The 15331-nt window shown below is 45.9% G+C and overlaps 1 protein-coding gene and 1 long non-coding RNA gene across 3 annotated transcripts in view; one reads left to right on the top strand and one right to left on the bottom strand.

Moving 5' to 3' along the window:
* LOC143933790 (uncharacterized) overlaps positions 1-15331 on the bottom strand; it is a 283408-nt gene that overhangs the window by 20284 nt on the left and 247793 nt on the right. The window lies entirely within an intron of this gene.
* C2CD2L (C2CD2 like) overlaps positions 10004-15331 on the top strand; it is a 62452-nt gene continuing 57124 nt past the window's right edge. For both annotated transcript variants that reach the window (XM_077456816.1, XM_077456815.1), the window contains exon 1: positions 10004-10360. In XM_077456816.1, coding sequence (XP_077312942.1) covers positions 10097-10360 — 264 coding nt within the window. In that variant the 5' untranslated portion in view covers positions 10004-10096. The remainder of the gene's footprint in view (positions 10361-15331) is intronic.

Here is a 15331-nt window from a genome sequence, read left to right as displayed (position 1 = left end):
CAACACATTGGTTTTTACTGAAAAAAATAGGACAGGTTTCATTCTTAGGCTGCGTTCACACCTATGCGAATTGGATGCGGGTTTCCCAGCATCCAATTTGCATAGCAGGAGAATATGACCGGCTCTCTATGGATCTGGTTCACATGTCTCAGGGGCGGCTGCGGAGCGCGCTGCACAGAAACGATGTACGTCTTTGCCTCCATTTCAGGGCCGAATTCAGGCAAAGATTCTGCCCTAATCCATCCCTGAAATGGAGAACAAGGACGGACAGCGTTGCTGTGCGAACCGCGGCCAGTTTAGGTGTAAACCGAGCCTTACAACATATTATAAGACATCACACCTAGGGTGACCACATTTCCAAACTGCCATTCAGGGACAAGCCGAAAAAAAAGCTGATTTTTTATACTTTTTTTTTACCAGTTTTTGGAAAAACAAAAGCAAACAGTGGTAACCAGTTTAGCCAGATGGTATACATTCTCTACATATATATTTTGTATTACCCCCACTTGTCAGCCTAATTTTATTGCCCCCACTTGTCAGCCTCATTTTATTGCCCCCACCTGTCAGCTTCATTTTTTATTGCCCCCACTTGTTAGCCTCATTTGTTTATTGCCCCCCCCCCCCACCTGTCAGCCTCATTTTTTATTGCCCCCCCAGGACAGGGCTTCACTTTGTCAGCCTCATTCATTACTGTACTGTCCCCAGCCCCAGTGCCCCAACTTGTCATCTGACCTGCTCCAATCAGGTTCCATTTTCTCATCTTTTAAGGGCAGCACTGGGTAAAGGTCTTGCTCCCCTCGACCTTGCTCTGAGACTGTGCGAATGTGACGTCACTGGTTGCTAGACACCAGGCGGGGTGGCCCTAGCAACCAGTTTAGCAATCTTCTATTAGGGTGACTATGTGTCCTCATTTCATTCCGGACACTGTATTGTCCCAGAATGAAGATGCCCGGGACACGTGACACAAATGCGAATTGCGGGACAATCACGGTCAAGCCGGGACACGTGGGCACCCTAATCACACCTTGTTCTATGCCGTGCATAGAATTTATTAATATGGAATTTTATGACATTTCAGTGGAGTTAAAGGGGTTGTCCAGCGCTTCAGTGATAGTCGCTGTAGTGCAGTCTGTCCAGGTCCCACGTTAAGCCAGACTCTGCCCAACGTTTTGTCACTCAAAGTGCATCATCAGGGGCATGGCCATGATGCATGGTGACTATCACTGAAGCGCTGGATGCCTCAGTTGTTTGCCTGTTTTAATCAACTTAAATGTGAGTGGAATTGTTTTTCCTTAATAAATTGGGCATCGTTTCTTAAGATATTTGCGCGATGAGCGTTGTTATTTTTCTCTATCCACATGACTGCTGAACTGCATGGGAATCTTAATATCTGTTCATGATTGGAGAGATTTCTGGTTCCAGTGTACTGCTTGTGAGGAGTAGTGGAGCAGAGTGGTTTTTCTATTTGTGCATTATCGTTGCACTGATGGTAAGGGTCTGTCATGTTGGGTGACGGTGATGGGACCCCTATTATCCTCATCTCTGCTGAATGAGGTAGAGGGAGATCTGTTGTGGATTCACTAAGTGCCGGTTCACACGAGTGCGATGCGAGAACCCTGCGAATCAACTGCGGGTTCCTGCATCGCACTTGACACGCACGGCAGTTCACACTGCCATATGCGAACTGCTGGGGAGTGTCATTATATGTTAACAACACCCCCATTTCAGCTCGCATATCGCACTGCGAACTGACAGTTCGGACATGAATAGGATCGCATATGTGTGAACACACATGCGATCCGATTCTGGCTTGAACAGAAAAAAGGGTCCTGTGTGTGTTTGGACCAAATGCGGTGCGATATCAGCCATACTATCTGTATGGCTGACATCGCACCCGCACAGACATCGCATGTAATGTGAACAGCAGTGCGCTGCAAATTACATGCGATGTCTGGCATCGCGCTAGTGTGAACCGGCACTGAACGTTCAGTACCTGTTTTGGACTTTTACACATGAATTTGTTACTTTAAATGTGTTTATATATGATTTTTTTTGCGTTGTGCGCCGCATTTTCTTTGTTTATACTTATTATAATGGACTAAATGAAAAGAAGCATCAGAGTGGGAGAGTTTACTTCCTCTTTAAAAGTTGGTGATCCACCATCTTCTTCATAATGTGCAGAATGGCTTCTTATTTCCAATTTTTTTCTTGCGGAATCGGAGGAGATAACGTGTTATTTATTATTGGCCTTGGAGTTATTGCTTTGCCGTTATTTTTTTGGTTGAATAATGATTTGATTTGGTATATTTTTTATATTTTTGGATGCAGAGAATGCACTTTTGGTTAAGTTCTATTGGCAGATGGCATGTCTAATTTTATTTGTTTTCTTTTTTTAATGCACAATAACAGAAATTGTGGAGAATAATACTTTGCTATGTGTTTTACTTCAAATGACAGTTTGGGAGTAGGCAGTTACATTTAAGAAAATACAATGTAAAATTGACAAGGGGCACCAACATAGTTGTATCTTTGATCTTATAAACTAGGGGATAATGATGTTGTGGTAACTTGCCCAAATAAATAAAAGCATAATAATATTATTCTTGATATCACTTGAAAAAAAAAGCCTTTGAAAATTTTTTTGCAATAACTCCATCAGTATCACCAGCAAGGCAGCTTCATTATTATAACATTAAAGAAGAAGAGAATCGTGCGCTGCATTTGTAGATTTCATAATTAGCCACGTCATGAATGGTATATGAACACTAGTTTACAAGACCGACCGCTTCCGGCTTTTCCTTGCTTCTGAGCATGCGCGTTTGTACATTGGATTTTGTCCGACGGACTCGTACACACACGATCGGAAAATCCGACAACACACATTTGTCCGCGGAAAATTTTAAAACCTGCTAGCCAACATTTGTCTGCAGAAAATCCGACAACAACTGTCCGATGGAGCATACACGCAGTGGGATTTACCGCTAACAGCCTGTCATCGAACATTTCCCGTCGGAAAGTCCGATCGTGTGTATTTAGCTTTAGAGTAACAATGCAGACAGGCTCAGAATGGCAAAGAGTACCCATGCAGTACAAAACATGTACATGTTATCCTATGTGTCCATGTGCATTAGGAAGATTACAGGCATATTTTAAGCTCAGCATTTAAAGGCAGGAAAAAAACCCTTCTGGTTTGTGTTTTTGATTGGAGCTTTCTGGCAGAAAAAAGCATGAAACACTTCTAAGGTCTCCTAAACATCTGTACAAAAACATTCCATATAAGTGCTTTTTTTTTTCTGTCAAGGATAACTGCCATTTTTTAAAAGCCCAGTTTGCATGGAGCCTTAAACATATTATGGAGCTGTGCAATTAGGTGCTCCTGAATGCACTGTCTCTGTGGCTCAATATGAGCACTAGGTGGCAGCACAGCACAGTCTCTAGAGCAGTGGTCATCAACCCTGTCCTCAGGACTCACTAACAGACCAGATTTGCAAGATAATTGAAATACATCATAGGTGTTATCATTTGTTGCTCAGTGATTGCAGTATTTTAGTCTGCATCTCCCCAAGGTAATACATAAAACCTGGCCTTTTAGTGGGCCCTGAGGACAGGGTTGATGACCACTGCTCTAAAGGGCACTATAAGAAAAAGCAAATAGAGAAAAATCACTACTTCAATAAAAAGTACAGTACACTTTCTTGTGCTTATCCTCACAGACAGTAATCCCACACAACAAAATCCAAACTAGATCTGGTAACACAGGGAAATGGAGAAATCTCTCAGCAGGTAACACAGGCAACAGGTTGGAGGATTCTCGGGGCTGGTAAGCTAGGCTGAGGATGCAGGGCCATACCACTTGAAGTGCAATACCCTGGTAGCCATTGAAGAAATGCTCTCTGCAGTGGCTGGCTTTTACATAAAAGCTGTATGCTATTTGGCTCCTGACCAGCTGCCCAATGCTAGGACCAGGGCCGCCATCAGGGGGGTACAGCCGTTAAAACTGTAAGGGGCCCTGGGGCCTGCCCGGGCCAGAAGAAGGCAGGAAGGTGAAGGGGATCCGTGCTGTGCAGTACAGAATATATCTCACAGTTTCTGTAGTTCTTATGTCATTGATTTTAGACATCAAGCTGTTTACTGCCACCTCTGGCTACTATGTGCATGTGCACCCCTCGTGTGACAGTGATCTGCCTGTACTATGCTTCTCAGCAACATGTCAGCTTTGTGAAAGCGAGCTGGGACCAGGGAGGAAGCTTCAAGTAGGGGCTGTAAAGGAAAGGGGTGGCTGTTTGTGTACAGGGAGGGGCCAGAGGCATATGTGTACAGATTTGTGTATGTGGGGCTGCCATATATATAGGTGTGTGTGGCACTGACATATATACAGGTGTGTGTGTGGAGGGCACTGACATATATACAGGTGTGCATGAGGGGTGCTGACATATATACAGGTGTGTGTGAGGGGGGCTGCCATATATACAGGTGTGTGTGTCTGGAGGGCACTGACATATATACAGGTGTGTGTGAGGGGCGCTGACATATATACAGGTGTGTGTGGAGGGCACTGACATATATACAGGTGTGTGTGGAGGGCACTGACATATATACAGGTGTGTGTGGGGGCACTGACATATATACAGGTGTGTGTGGGGGGGGGCGCTGACATATATACAGGTGTGTGTGTGGAGCGTTGACCTATATACAGGTGTGTGTGGGGGGGCGCTGACATATATACAGGTGTGTGTGTGTGTGTGTGTGTGAGGGGGGCTGACATATAGACAGGTGTGTGTGGGGGGGTGCTGACATATATACAGGTGTGTGTTGGGGGGCTGACATATATACAGGTGTGTGTTGGGGGGGCTGACATATATACAGGTGTGTGTTGGGGGGGCTGACATATATACAGGTGTGGGGATGACAAATATACAGGTGTGTGGGAGGACTGACATATATACAGATGTGAGGGGGGCTGACATATATACAGGTGTGTGTGTGTGTGTGTGTGTGTGTGTGTGTGTGTGTGTGTGTGTGTGTGTGTGTGTGTGTGTGTGTGTGTGTGTGTGTGTGTGGAGGGGGGTGCTGATATATATACAGGTGCGTGTGTGGGGGGTGCTGATATATATATATATATATATATATATGTGTGTATATATGTGTGTGTATGGGGACTGACGTATGCATAGGAGTGCGTACAGGTGAGGTGGCCGGTATGCGGATTCAGTAGGATGGCCCATAGACAAGCCCTGGGGAATGTTGATGGTTTCCTTCTTTTTTTTTTTTCCTCTTTCCCCACTGGTTTTCTGTGTCCACCTGTGCCTCGACTTTTTTGCTTTTCAACAGACAAGCACTTTTTAATTCTAATGTGTAATATGTGTGTTATGACTATCAGAATTTCTTTTTTTTTTTTAAATGAGTATGTTCTATTCTAGACAGTGAGACTCGTTCTCTCCTCTGCTATCTTTGAATACCTTGATTGTGTCCTGAAGAGGCCTAACGGTGAAACATGTCAAAACACAAGGGCTCACTGTATACTCTCTATCATTATACATGATTTTTAACTCTTGAATGCTCTATTCATGTATCGTATTTTCATAATAAACATTGTTATTTTTAAATACTTTACTATTTGTTTCGTATGCCTCTAAAGTCTGATCTAGGGATACTTAGTAAGTATCCCTTTCCTTTTTTTTGTTCCCCTTAAACTACGGATGTGGCAATGCGAATGCTTTCTTTCTTATTTGTTGGTGGTCAGGCTTGGGGGGAGGGGGGCGGGGGGTTCAGGCATAAGCTGTGTAAGGGGCCCAAACATTTCTGATGGCTGCCCTGTCTAGGGCTAACAATAAAGTAAACCAATAGCAAAAGAAGGGTGCACTGACCTAGCACATTACCAAAATACACTTTATTCCAAATAAAAACAACAATGGTTGAATTCGCATAAAAATGTAGAATAAAAGCATGTCACATCGCAGGCTGTTGCGGACATTCACCCTCAGGTCAGATGTGAAGACCCGGTACCCCCCGAATACCAAGTGGTGTACGGAATGGCTGATACATTTTGAGGGAGAACCTTCTTCCTCAGAGTCGAAGTGATAAAACCTTCTTATCACTCGTATTAACTACAAAACATATGTCAAGGCGCTTCCGGGTCACGTCACTTCCGGATCTCGGCTTCCGGCTATCTCTCATGCACGAGTGGAATGCATGCCAGCTTTGGACGTGAGCCCAGCAGCAAACGGCTTTCACATACAATTTTCTGCAGGCTATCCTCATTGCCAGGTGAAGGCACCCACAAATGTAAGCAGGCACCATTTTTATGTATGATTTAAAATAAAATACAGTATAGCGGTATGTACTGTCCCTTTGTTTTCTATATGGGATAACCTGGTGGAGAGGAGGTTATAGTAAAGAGGATCCATTTCAGCCTTTCTCAACCTTTTCAACACAGAGGAACCCTTGAAATAGTTCTCCGGTCTCGGGGAACCCCTTCTAAAAATGAGACGTCTACAACTCATAATACATTAGTGTGATGGTCAGTGGGAAGAATTACCTCCTTACAGATATCCAAAAAGATCAATGGTGTCAGTAGGAACTTATCTGAGAGGCAGAAATTGCCCAATACTGAAGGAACCCCTAACAACCTCTGGTGGAACCCTAGGGTTCCACGGAACCTTGGTTGAGAATCACTGATCCATCTAATAACCAAGGGTATCCAATCAGGAGTCCCCAAAAGTGCAATAGACCTTTTTAAAGCGGGGTTCCACCCTAAAGTGGAACTTCCACTCATCGGTACCCCCCCCCCCCCCGGTGTCACAGTTGGCACCTTTCAGAGGGGAGGGGGGTGCAGATACCTGTCTAAGACAGGTAGTTGCACCCACTTGCGGGCATAGACTCCCATGGGAGTCTATGCCTCTTCCTGTCCCGGCGCGCTGTCTGCTGGGACACACACGGATCCCAGAGACAGTGCGGACCTTTCCTATTGCACTGTGTGACTCGCGCATGCGCAGTATGGAACCGGGAAGTGAAGCCGCAACGCTTCACTTCCTGATTCCCTCACGAGAATGGCGGCAGCAGCCAAGAGCCAATCGATCGATCGGCCTCGGCTGCCGACATCGCTGGATCCTGGGACAGGTGAGTGTCCATTTATTAAAAGTCAGCAGCTGTAGTTTTTGTAGCTGCTGACTTTTAATCATTTTTTTTACAGTGAAATCCCTCTTTAAAGCGGGATTCCACCCTAAAGTGGAACCTCCGCTGATCGGATCCCTCCCCCCCTCCGTTGTCACAATTGACACCTTTCAGGGGGGAGGGGGGTGGAGATACCGGTCAAAGACAGGTATTTTCACCCACTTCTCGGCAGACTCCCGTGGGAGTCTACACCATTTCCTGCCCTGCCGCGCTGTCTGCTGGGACACACACGGGTCCCAGTGACAGCGCGGAGATTTCCTATTGCGCGGCGCGGCTCGCGCATGCGCAGTAGGGAACCGGGAAGTGAATCCAATTCACTTCACTTCCTGATTCCCTCACCTAGAATGGTGACGGCAGCAGCCGAGAGCCGAGCGATCGATCGGCCTCGGCTGCCGGCATCGCTGGAACCCGGGACAGGTGAGTGTCCATTTATTAAAAGTCAGCAGCTGTAGTATTTATAGCTGCTGGCTTTTAATATTTTTTTGGTGGAATCCCTCTTTAAGTAAAGAGGTCATAGCCATCTGGTGAGCAGTTTTCATTTTTGTGCACTTTGGGTGTATTTTTATTACAAACGGTGAAGGATTTCCCCTTTTCTTCAGTGTGGGTCTACGATCAAAAAACAACATTGAATGTTATGGACTTTATAATTTATACATCAATTTTTGATCACTTCATATGTTTATCACAAATGGTTATTTATTGTTGCACTTTATGCACATGTTCACTTTATTCCATGTCACATTGTCTTATATAAGGTACTTAAAGAGGAAGTAAACCCTTACAAACCACTTTGACCTACAGGTAAGCCTAGATTAAGGCTTACCTGTAGGTCCAAGAAATATCTCCTAAACCTATATGGTTTAGGAGATATTTGCCCGAAAACGGGCACCGCTGTCTACGGCGCATGCGCCGTAGACAGCGGCGCGCAGGCGCACTAAACGCGGCAGTTCCAAGAATGGAGCTGCCGCATTTGTCGACTCCCGTGCGCAGGCGCGGGAGTGACGTCATCGCGGCTTCGCTGCTGTCATTCGGCGGAGCTGCGAGACGCCACAAGCAAGATGGATGCAGCGGACTACAGGGGACAGCGGCGACTTCGTTGGCTCCTGTGTTAGGTAAGTGACACATAATGGACTACTATGCGATGCATAGTAGTCCATTATGCTTTACCTTTGCAGGGAAAAAAAGAGGAAGTAACACCCATCAGGGTTTACTTCCTCTTTAATAGAATAATATTTACACATGTTCACTTTATCCCATGCCATTTGGTCACATATAAAGAATTTAATAGAACCACTTAGCGCCCCCTATCACCCATTTGTTTTACAGAGTTGCATGATTGAGTAATTGTCGTTCTAAGTGTGGGAGCACTGAAAGCTTAAAATTATTATTCTGGGCAGGAAGGGGGTGGAAGTGGTTAAGGGGAACCCTATGACAGAATTATTAAACAAAAACTGCGTGGGGCCCCCCCTAGAATCAATACCAGGCCATTTGTGTCTGGTATTGATTTTAAAGGGAACTCCACAGCAAAATAAAAAAAATGGCATGGGATCCCCTCTGAAATTAATACCATACCCATATCCGTGCATGCAGCCTGGCAGGCCAGGAAAGGGGGGGGGGCGAGTGAGTGGCCCCCCCTCCTGATACATACCAGGCCACTTGCCCTCAACATGGGGAGGATGCCCCCCCAAGCACCTTGTCCCCATGTTGATATACTATATAACACATTGCACACGTTTTCTCCTCACTCATTTTTGTTGTGTTCTGCTAATTCTAGTAGTTTTTATGGGACACAATAATAAGGATGAGGAGGAGGAGGACATAATACTGAGGATGATGATGAGGAGGACATAATACAGAGGATGATGATGAGGAGGACATAATACAGATGATGATGATGAGGAGGACATAATACTGAGCATGATGATGAGGAGGACATAATACTGAGGATGATAATGAGGAGGACATAATACAGAGGATGATGATGATGACATAATACAGAGGATGATGATGAGGAGGACATAATACTGAGCATGATGATGAGGAGGACATAATACTGAGGATGATGATGAGGAGGACATAATACTGAGGATGATGATGAGGAGGACATAATACAGAGGATGATGATGAGGAGGACATAATACTGAGCATGATGATGAGGGCATTATACTGAGGATGATGATGAGGCCATACTACTGAGGATGATGATGAGGACATAATACTGATGATGATGAAGAGGACATAATACTGTGGATGATGAGAACACTTTACTGAGGATAAGGACATAATATTGAGTATGAAAATGAGGAATCTATTCTGAGGAAGAGAACATAATATGGAAGATGATAATGATGAGGACATAATACTGAGTATGATGATGAGGATATTATACTGAGGATGATGATGAGGCCATAATACTGAGGATGTTGAGGACATTATACTGAGGATGATGATGAGGACATAATACTGAGGATGATGATGAGGACATAATACTGAGGATGATGATGAGGACATAATACTGAGGATGATGATGAGGATATTATACTGAGGATGATGATGAGGATATTATACTGAGGATGATGATGAGGATATTATACTGAGGATGATGATAAGTATATTATACTGAGGATGATGATGAGGACATAATGCTGAGGATGATGATGAGGAATCTTTTCTGAGGAAGAGAGCATAATATGGAAGATGATGATGAAGACTGAGGATGAGTACTGTGGATAATGATGATGATGAGGTGCTGGGCAGGTCCCGTTAGAAGCGGATGGAAATCAGTCATGATGAGGAGGAGGAGGAGGAGGAGGAGGAGGAGGAGTGGGAGGGTTGTTTGAGGACGTCAATCGTGAACACATGTTCTCAGATCAGGGTACAGACAGGTGTAGAGGAGCTCCGTGTTGGGTGATCGGGACTCCCAATGGAGGGTGATCGGCCCCCTGTGCCCGGCTCTCCGGCCCCCGATGATGAGGTGACACCGGTCTTCGTCACTCAGCTGCTGATCTTCGCGGTGTCGGTGGTGACAGTGCTGGCCTGGTTGGTACAGATGGCTCGGAGGTCTCGCCGCTCTCCAGCCGCCGGTGGCCGGAGCCTCCTGTCCGCTGTGTACGGCTTCCCTTCCGTAGGTGACATGTGGAGCACAGCCTGGGCTCAGGCCCTGAACCTGGAGACCCGGAGGAGCCAGGCAAGTCTTCTCCCCACCCCCCGACCACTGACACTGTGCTGGGATCTGACACCACGTCTACATAGCGATACATAGGGGGGGGATTTACTAAGACTGGGCACACAATCTGCACCATTGTAGTCGCAGCCAATCAGCTTCTTGCTTTAATTTCCAAAGCTTAAAGCTGAACTCTAGGTATAGCGTTTTATTGCAGGATTTTATGGCTCCCTTTGCAGCATTGAACCCGCCCATCAATCCAAAAAAGCTGCCATTGACAACACTGAACACGCCCCGCAAGTGCGAGGCATAATTGGAGAATATGTCTCTCTGCGCTCGTTGGCTATTGTGTCCGATGCACTGCGCATGCGCCATCACAACAGCTGATCGGAAATTCAGCTGTTGTACCGTTCTGTACTGCGCATGGACAGTCTGGAGCTGGCATTTTTTGATAGAGGGCGCTATTCGACAGAACACCGGCATTTATTTATTTTTATACATTCAGCTGTCAGCGAGGGAGCCCGCTGACAGCTCATGACTCATCGGTTCCTAAGGACATGGCGGCCAGCTTCCTTACCTGCTCCTTAGCAACCAGCTATATACAGTGAATGTAAAAAACACACGAAACGCAAATGAAGAAAAATGCGGTTAAGAAAAGCAGAAATGACTGCAGAAACGCTCAAAAGCAACATGCATAGATGTGAATCAAGCCTAAGGCCAGGTTCACACTGCCTGCAAAATCGCACTCGCTCCAGACCCGCAGGCAGAATGCAGTGCTCTTTACCAGAAACACAAGCGTGCTATTAATTCTTATTGGCACGCCCAGACCAGGGCCATCTTTAATTTTGATTTGGACCCTAGCCAAATATTTTCTTTTCCCCATGCAATTTAATTCTCCACCCAACATCCCAAAAAAACAAACCCCCTTAGACTCACGTTAAAAAGGTCCCTGATGCTCTGGACATACAATAAATAGGAGCTAGACCAAAATCAGTTTACGGCAGCAGATCAGGCAGCAATTGCAAATAGGTCACAGCCTATCATTACCGCTCACTGACTGGTTGCTAGAGGTTACAGCACATCATTTCTGCTTGCTGATTTGTTGCTAGAGGTTACAGCACATCATTTCTGCTTGCTGATTTGTTGCTAGAGGTTACAGCACATCATTTCTGCTTTCTGATTTGTTGCTAGAGGTTACAGCACATCATTGCAGCTCACTGATTTGGTTGCTAGAGGTTACAGTACATCATTCTGGCCCACTAAATGGTTGCTGAAGGTTACAGCGCATCATCTCCTCCCTGCCTGCACACCATGGACTGGAGAGGAGGGGACCGACCAATAGACAGAAAACTCCTAGCACTTGCTATTATCAATGAGCAGAGCACATACACGGCTAAGAAGGTTAACTGAGTGCATGTAGGAACAGAGCCCAGTGTGGGCCGCATCTCCAAGGATGGGCTCAACCCACTCAAGTCAGCGCAGCCCTGGCATTCTGGAGCCTTGTCCTTTGCTCTGCTGTGGCCACCCTGCTATCTGGGCCAGATCATCGCTCTCATTGGCCCTTGCGCTGTCCATCTACCATTAAGCCGCTGCTGATTGGGCAGGACGCTTTAGACTCTCAGGGTGGAGGCTGCGTGTGTTGTGTGTCTGTACATTGCGAAGTGTGTGCGCTGGAAAGTAAAAGCTGGGTAAACTATTATGCGGGCACCACAGCGTTGACTGGGGTAACTTCCCCTTGTGCCCCCCATTAAAGACAGCCCTGCCCCGCACATTGACAAAATGCCACATTTCATGCATGGACGAAAATGCATGGTACCGCAGCACCATGCAATTCTGTGTGATTTAAAAAAAAAAAAAAAAAGGTATGGGACTTCTCTATGCAGGTCTCACAGATGTGAACAGAGTCTTACAGGGGAACAGACAGCAATAAAAACATGACAGATGTTCTCATCCCTCTCCACTCTATCCCAAAAAAAGATGGTGATAAAACTGATTGTTTTTGGATTATATATAGACCGGTAATGACAATTAAGCTGGCCATAGATGGATTGAATCTCGGCCGGTTCAGCACGGGCCAACCGAGATTCGATCCATCTATGGGCAGGCTGGTTGTACTGAAGTCGATCCATCAATCCACTTCATTACAACCAGCCTGTCAGATAGCATGAACAAATATCACTGCCTATATAGTGACTATAGCAGTGATGATTGTGTTCTGCCAACAGGAAGGATCTGGCTGGCAGAACGCAATAGCACTGCGGGAGGGATTGGAAGCAAAGAAAAACGCTTGATTTCCCTACCAACACAATCAATGAGGATGGAGGCCTAGGCATGGACACCTTTTTCCGACCTACACATCCCTATTCTGAGGCACAGGCATGTGAGCAAGAAGACACAAATGGGTAGTGGTGGGAGGAGGAGGAGCAGATTGAGCCTCTCCTGTCTATGCGGGGAGGTGGGGGAACTGTGCTTGCTCTGGGCAGTGTGAAAGAGAGCGCCACAGAGAACTGCAGCTATCCCTCCCAGATGGTTGGCATCCCTGGTGGGTGATTAGGGTGTGCCCAGGCACACCCGGTCCATGCACCCTCCTATACACTTTGCGATTGTGGTACTCAGTTACTTGAGCCACAGTTCGGTCTGAATAATGTGCTCGGCATAGGTGTGTGTGTGTGTGTGTGTGTGTATGTATGTATGTATATATTTACACACAATCTTATGAAAAATGTAAATAAACAATATAAAAACATGAACGGGGTCAGTCAGTAGAGCAGTGGATGGTGTCAGTAGTTTTTATTTTTTCATTTTATTTATTTTTGACAATATTTAGAATTTTTTTCTTTTTCTTTTTCTTTTTTTTTTTTTTTTTTTTTTTTTTTTTTTTAGGAGCCCCTTTGCGGGGTTTTGGTGACATATCAGGAGTCTAAACACTTTTGAGACAGAAAAAGGAACAGAGGTCAGGGATTCCCCAGTCCCTTTCTCTGCCGCCTTTAAAGAATAGGAAAAAGCCAGGTACCGACCGGCTCTAAAGTTGCAGCACTCTTATACTGACATTGTAAGAAAAACGGGAAAAAGAAAATGGAGAAGAGAAAGAGAGTGAAGAAAAAAAAACCCGGGGGGGGGGGGTGGGGAGGAGTTGGGGGATAGTACTGGATAGTCTGCAATGTTACCCCCACCGTGGGATGATCCATTATGGCAAGGGCTGCTGACACCAGGGCAGTGACTCCAGCTGGACCCTCGTTAGGGATTTTTCTATTTGCACCCATTGTTTCAGAGCGCCGTGACGACACCAGTCTAAGATACGGGTTAGGGGACACGCCGTGTGGTAAAGAGGGGGGTTCCTGGGCCCAGACAAAGTTGACAAGCGGTCAAGTTCACCACTCTTATGAAAGAGGTAGGAACCCATATGGGGAGTTCTTTAAAGTGATATAACTGTTTGGGCATGACGTTCATTTTCACTATGCCACAGTGTCCGAAGCAAGAGAACAGGCCATGCTGCCACTCCTGAAGATCCTTCCTTATGGCTGTCAGAAGAGGGGGGGGAGTTGAGGGGAACACTCTCCTCCGCCTTACTGGGCAAGAGGATGCCCAGGTACTTTAATGTGGGATGTAGCCCATTTAAAAAGAAAATCTACCCGGAGCAGCGCAGCTAGGGAGGATGGCAAGGCGACATCAAGAGCTTCCGATTTCTGGTAATTGATGCGGAACAGTGACAACTCCTCATATGTCTTTAGTTCCTTTTGCAAGTTTGGTATGGATACTAGGGGAATGGTAAAAAAATAAAATAAAATAGTATGTCACTCACGAGCACTGCAATTTTTGGGGATAGGGTGGCATGCAAGCACATGCCCAAGATATTTGGGTTATCCCTAATGAATTGCAAAAATGGTTCAAGGGTCAGGGTGAATATCATGGGTGACGAGGGGCACCCCTGCCTCGTCCCATTTGCTATCTGAAACGATGAGGAAAGGTGGCTGTTGACCTTAACCTGAGCCGATGGAATAGATGGCTTACACCCAATTAATCATTCGTTCCCTCAGGTTTATGCATCAAAGAGTCTCAAACAAGAAGGGCCAGCTCACCCTGTCGAACGCCTTCTCGGCATCCATTGAGAGGAGCTGCAGTGGGGTCTTCTGTGACCCTGCTGCATGGATCAGATTAATTGCCTTAATTGTATTGTTGCTCGCCTCCCTTGTAGGGACAAATCCAACTTGGTCAGAGTGGATCAGTTGTGGAATCGGGTCCATCAGGTGCCGGGAAAGGATTTTTGTGAATATTTTAAGATCCACATTTAAAAGGGAGATCAGCCGGTAGTTTTGGCAATGTAGCGGATCCTTATCCTCCTTTTGGAATTACTTCAATGTACTCTCACAATGCGTGTCCCGGAAGGGCCATCGCCCACCCCCATCGCATTATAAGCAGAGAGAAAGTGTGGAAACAAGGTCCCCAAAGGTAGAAGTAGAAAAGGGAGTAGCCATCCAGGGCCTTGCCTAGTTGCATTTATGCCATTGCCAAGACCACTTCATCTGCTGAGATGGGTTTCACCTTCTGAGAAGGTGATGGAGCCAATCGAGGCTGAGGTAACCCTAGACGAGAGCGATTGAGGCATCATGAAAAGATCAATTCTGGTGTAGGAGTCAAGTGAGTGCAAATAGAATGTGTAGTCTCTATAGCTCGAGTGAAGAACATGCCACACATCCACTAGTGGAAAGCATAGAAGTTCCTCTTTAGTTGTTTCAACGTGGCGTAAGACATTTGACAGGCAGTCCAGAGCTGGATCCATGACAAAGTTCATGTCACCCCCCAGGATCACCACCCCCTCAAAGTCACTCAATTTGGTCAGAATTGGTTCCAAAAGAGCAATCTGATTTGAGTTGGGGAGGTATAGGTTCACCAGGGTAACTAAGGAACCAAGTGCCTCCTTCACAAAGGGAGCTCTTACCTCTGCATCGCTCCATTGATCCTTCATCGACCAAGGGGTAGTTCCACAGACCAGGA

This window comes from Lithobates pipiens, unplaced genomic scaffold (assembly GCF_037356315.1).
Source record: "Lithobates pipiens isolate NorthernLeopardFrog02 unplaced genomic scaffold, aLitPip1_a1.2 Scaffold_27, whole genome shotgun sequence".
NCBI lineage: Eukaryota > Metazoa > Chordata > Amphibia > Anura > Ranidae > Lithobates > Lithobates pipiens.
The sequence above is the reverse complement of the archived record's forward strand: the minus strand, read 5'-3'. Positions and strand labels throughout refer to the sequence as shown.